The 3,131-nt window shown below is 46.4% G+C and overlaps 1 protein-coding gene across 1 annotated transcript; it reads right to left on the bottom strand.

Moving 5' to 3' along the window:
* Window positions 1-578: 578 nt before the first annotated feature.
* LOC104871212 (tektin-1-like) lies at window positions 579-2,855 on the bottom strand. The gene is made up of 2 exons (XM_010637101.3): window positions 2,576-2,855; window positions 579-899 (listed from the first exon to the last, which is right to left on the bottom strand). The coding sequence occupies exons 1-2, from the start codon at window positions 2,665-2,667 to the stop codon at window positions 659-661; spliced, it is 333 nt and encodes a 110-aa protein (XP_010635403.1). The 5' UTR covers window positions 2,668-2,855; the 3' UTR covers window positions 579-658.
* Between the last annotated feature and the right edge of the window lie 276 nt (window positions 2,856-3,131).

Below are 3,131 nucleotides of genomic sequence, written 5' to 3'. Positions count from 1 at the left end.
CACTGAACTCTGGCTCAGTGTCCCTGAGCTTAGCCTATGGGCTGTTCCTCTACACTCAGGACCACAGCTCCTGGGCAGTGAGGGAGGTAAACTGGAGCTGCTCCAGTTGTTATTTATTCAGCAGCTCTGAAAAAAATGACCACAGAAGGAACACTTGCACCATGAAAATGTGCAAATTCTACAACTCAAAAGCTTTTTTTTTGGACCCCTGCAAGCTCATTTACCAGCACAATACTGGATAAACAGGAGGGACACCTGGCCAGAGATCAGGGGGTAGCTGCGTTTGGAGAAATGTGTGGCATCAACTCATAGGCCTTCAGAGCCACAAAGGATGTCAGATCCCAGGTTGTGCATCTACCTCCATCCGTCACGTAAGGAAGAACTGAGGCTTAGCATGCCTAAGGTCAGACAGGCAGGCACAGCACTGTGGCCACCTTCCATCTGCTGCCTCTGTGCTCCTCTGCCCCAGTGAGTGACAATGGAGCCCTAGAGTGGGGCAAAATCCCATCCAGTACCCCAAAGCCCCAAGCCCACTGCTGCAATGGAGAGATGTGACTGACTCCCCAGCTACCCCACTGTCACAAGCCCAGCAGTGTAACAGCCTCACCCATGGGGGCACTCGCATTTCCATGGCGAAACCTCCTGCACATGCTCCATGTTACCCTGGGGATCTCACCTTGGCCAGATGAACAGCCAGCTTGTCCCTGGCACCCTTGGTTTCCTTGAGCCCATTCTCAAAAGCCATGTCCACCACGTCACACTGCTTTCGCAGGTCACTGGCTGTCTGTAACAGGATTCGGTCCACTAGGGCCTTCAGTGTAAGGGAGTTGTTACGCTGTTTGTCAGCCTTTTCCACATTGGTGTTGGAGAAGTCCAGCCAGTCTTCCAGACTCACGGAGCTGGAACATGATGTGCATATTTGTTCATTCACAGCTTGTTGGGGATAGGCAAGGGGACAAGCTCCCAGAAATGTACCAGAAGCTAAGCCTACCTCCATCATAGGAGGCACCTAGGTTTTCCCTCATCTCTCAGCAGAGCAAAGAGTGGTTAGTCAATGCAATGTCTTTGGGAACCACCTGACACAGTGCCAGGCACTGGGCTGACACCTTAAACACAGGACAACTTCACTCGATCCTCATGGTGGCCTAGTGAGCTAACTCTTCTAGTCCCCAGTTTACAGGAGAGAAAAACTGAGTCTCAGAAAAATGAGGCCACTTGGTCTGGATCACATGGCTAGGGGCAACTTCAGCACCAAAACAAACAATAACAGTAACATACCAAATAAAATAGGAAACCATGAGCCCAGAAAGATATAAATAAAAGAACAAATTGCTATTTTGATGAGAAATTATTAATAATTTGGGTGAATCTCAAAATGATGTTAATTAGAAGAAACTGGACACATACTAGCGTATGCTGCTTTTTTGATAAAAAGTAGGCAGAAACCTATTAGGAATCAGGAGGGCTACCTTGGGGGTAGAGAAAATTATTGATCAGAAGGGGACAGTGAGAGGCCTTGTGGTGGTAGTGATGAATGATTGATTGATTGTTCCCTAGTTGGGCAAAAACAATGAAAGATTTTCCACTTTGTGACTAGGGCCATCTCTGGCCCCCAGCAATCACTACCTCCGATATTCACACCTTTGTGTAGGCTCCTTGGCTTGAGTACGAAATAAAGTCGTTAACTTTTCTCACAATAGCAGGATGAGAGAGGTGTCAGTGCTAAGATCACACTTTTGGGTCTCCCTCTCCCTCTCCTCCTTTCCCCCACCTCCATCTTTCCCCTTCACTTAGATCCCTTGGTATGGAAGAAACCAGCTCCCAAGTCATAAAACTGTTCCACAGAGAAGCCCTGCCATCACCACCTGGATGCTCTTAGAAGTGGACCCCACCCCAGTCCAGCTTTCAGATAGACAGCAGCCCCAGCAGCCAGCTTGACTTCTGCCTGGGAGACCTTGAGCCACAGGCACTCAGCTAAATCTACCAGAACTATCAGATTAATAAATATTTACTGCTTTGAGCTGTTAATATTTGAAGTAATTTGTTATAAATATAATTAATGCAATAATGATTCACTGAACTTTATGTTTATAATCTGTGCACTTTTCTGTATGTCTTATTTCAAAAAGTTTTTAAAAATTAGCATGAGGTAAGTTGTGATAGTAATTGAAAAACCCAGGTTAAATGTTACAGAAAAGGTATACAGTATAATTCCATTTTTGTAAACTAAGAAAAATGGACGTGTGTGGAGTGTGGATACATATTTGTATGAACCTATGGGTTAATTCTAGTTATTTCAAGGACTGGAAAATGGAAAAATGGGACAGATGTGGAAAATTCTTAAGTCATCCTTTATGTATTATTAGAATCTGTTATTGTTAAAAACATGAATAGATAAAAAAAGAATAAATTTTAAATCTTTCAAGGTTTTCTGTCACTGTCTTCAAGTGAAAGGAGCCTCTAGTCACCACGTCACGGCCAACCTTGCTGAGCACCTGCCTGACCAAGTTCTGCCTATCAGAGGGGCTCCGGGCATTCCCAGCTGGGGCCAGGCCAGCATCAGCACCCAACTCACTTGGGTTCAATCCTCATGACATTCTCAGAGTATCTGATGTTTGGTGAGTTGTTGTTGAGCGAGAAGCAGATGTCATCAATGGTCAGGGCCATGAACTTGTCCTTCAAATCCTTTTCCAGATTGTACCTGGCTGAGCGGTTCAGCCTGAAAAGAGAGGATAAGGGAGAGGTTTTCACCCTAGAAAACCCAAGTGGCACCTACAAGTCCTTGAGTGACCCTGAAAAATGCAGCTGAGGCTAAGCAGGACACTGGGTGGCCACACTTCTGCCCTACCTCCCCATACCCCTAATGCACACACACACCGCTTGATCCTTGGTGACAAAGTGACATAACCAAACCTGGAATTCGAGACTGTCCCTCCCATGGTGACATTTTCTGATGTCACCATAGTGCAAAATTATACGAGGAGTCAGCCCTGACACACGAGGCTCCAGCACCCTCCAGTTTATCATCACACATTAAATCCAGCCCCACTGCCACCCAACACCCTAGTGTGATCCCCCACATGGAGGAGGGGGCAACTGGGGGCACAGAGACGATTTGTGGGGTCTGTGCC

This window comes from Fukomys damarensis, unplaced genomic scaffold (genome assembly GCF_012274545.1).
Source record: "Fukomys damarensis isolate Sample0158 unplaced genomic scaffold, DMR_v1.0_HiC HiC_scaffold_41634, whole genome shotgun sequence".
NCBI lineage: Eukaryota > Metazoa > Chordata > Mammalia > Rodentia > Bathyergidae > Fukomys > Fukomys damarensis.
This window is presented reverse-complemented; position numbering and strand designations above follow the sequence as displayed.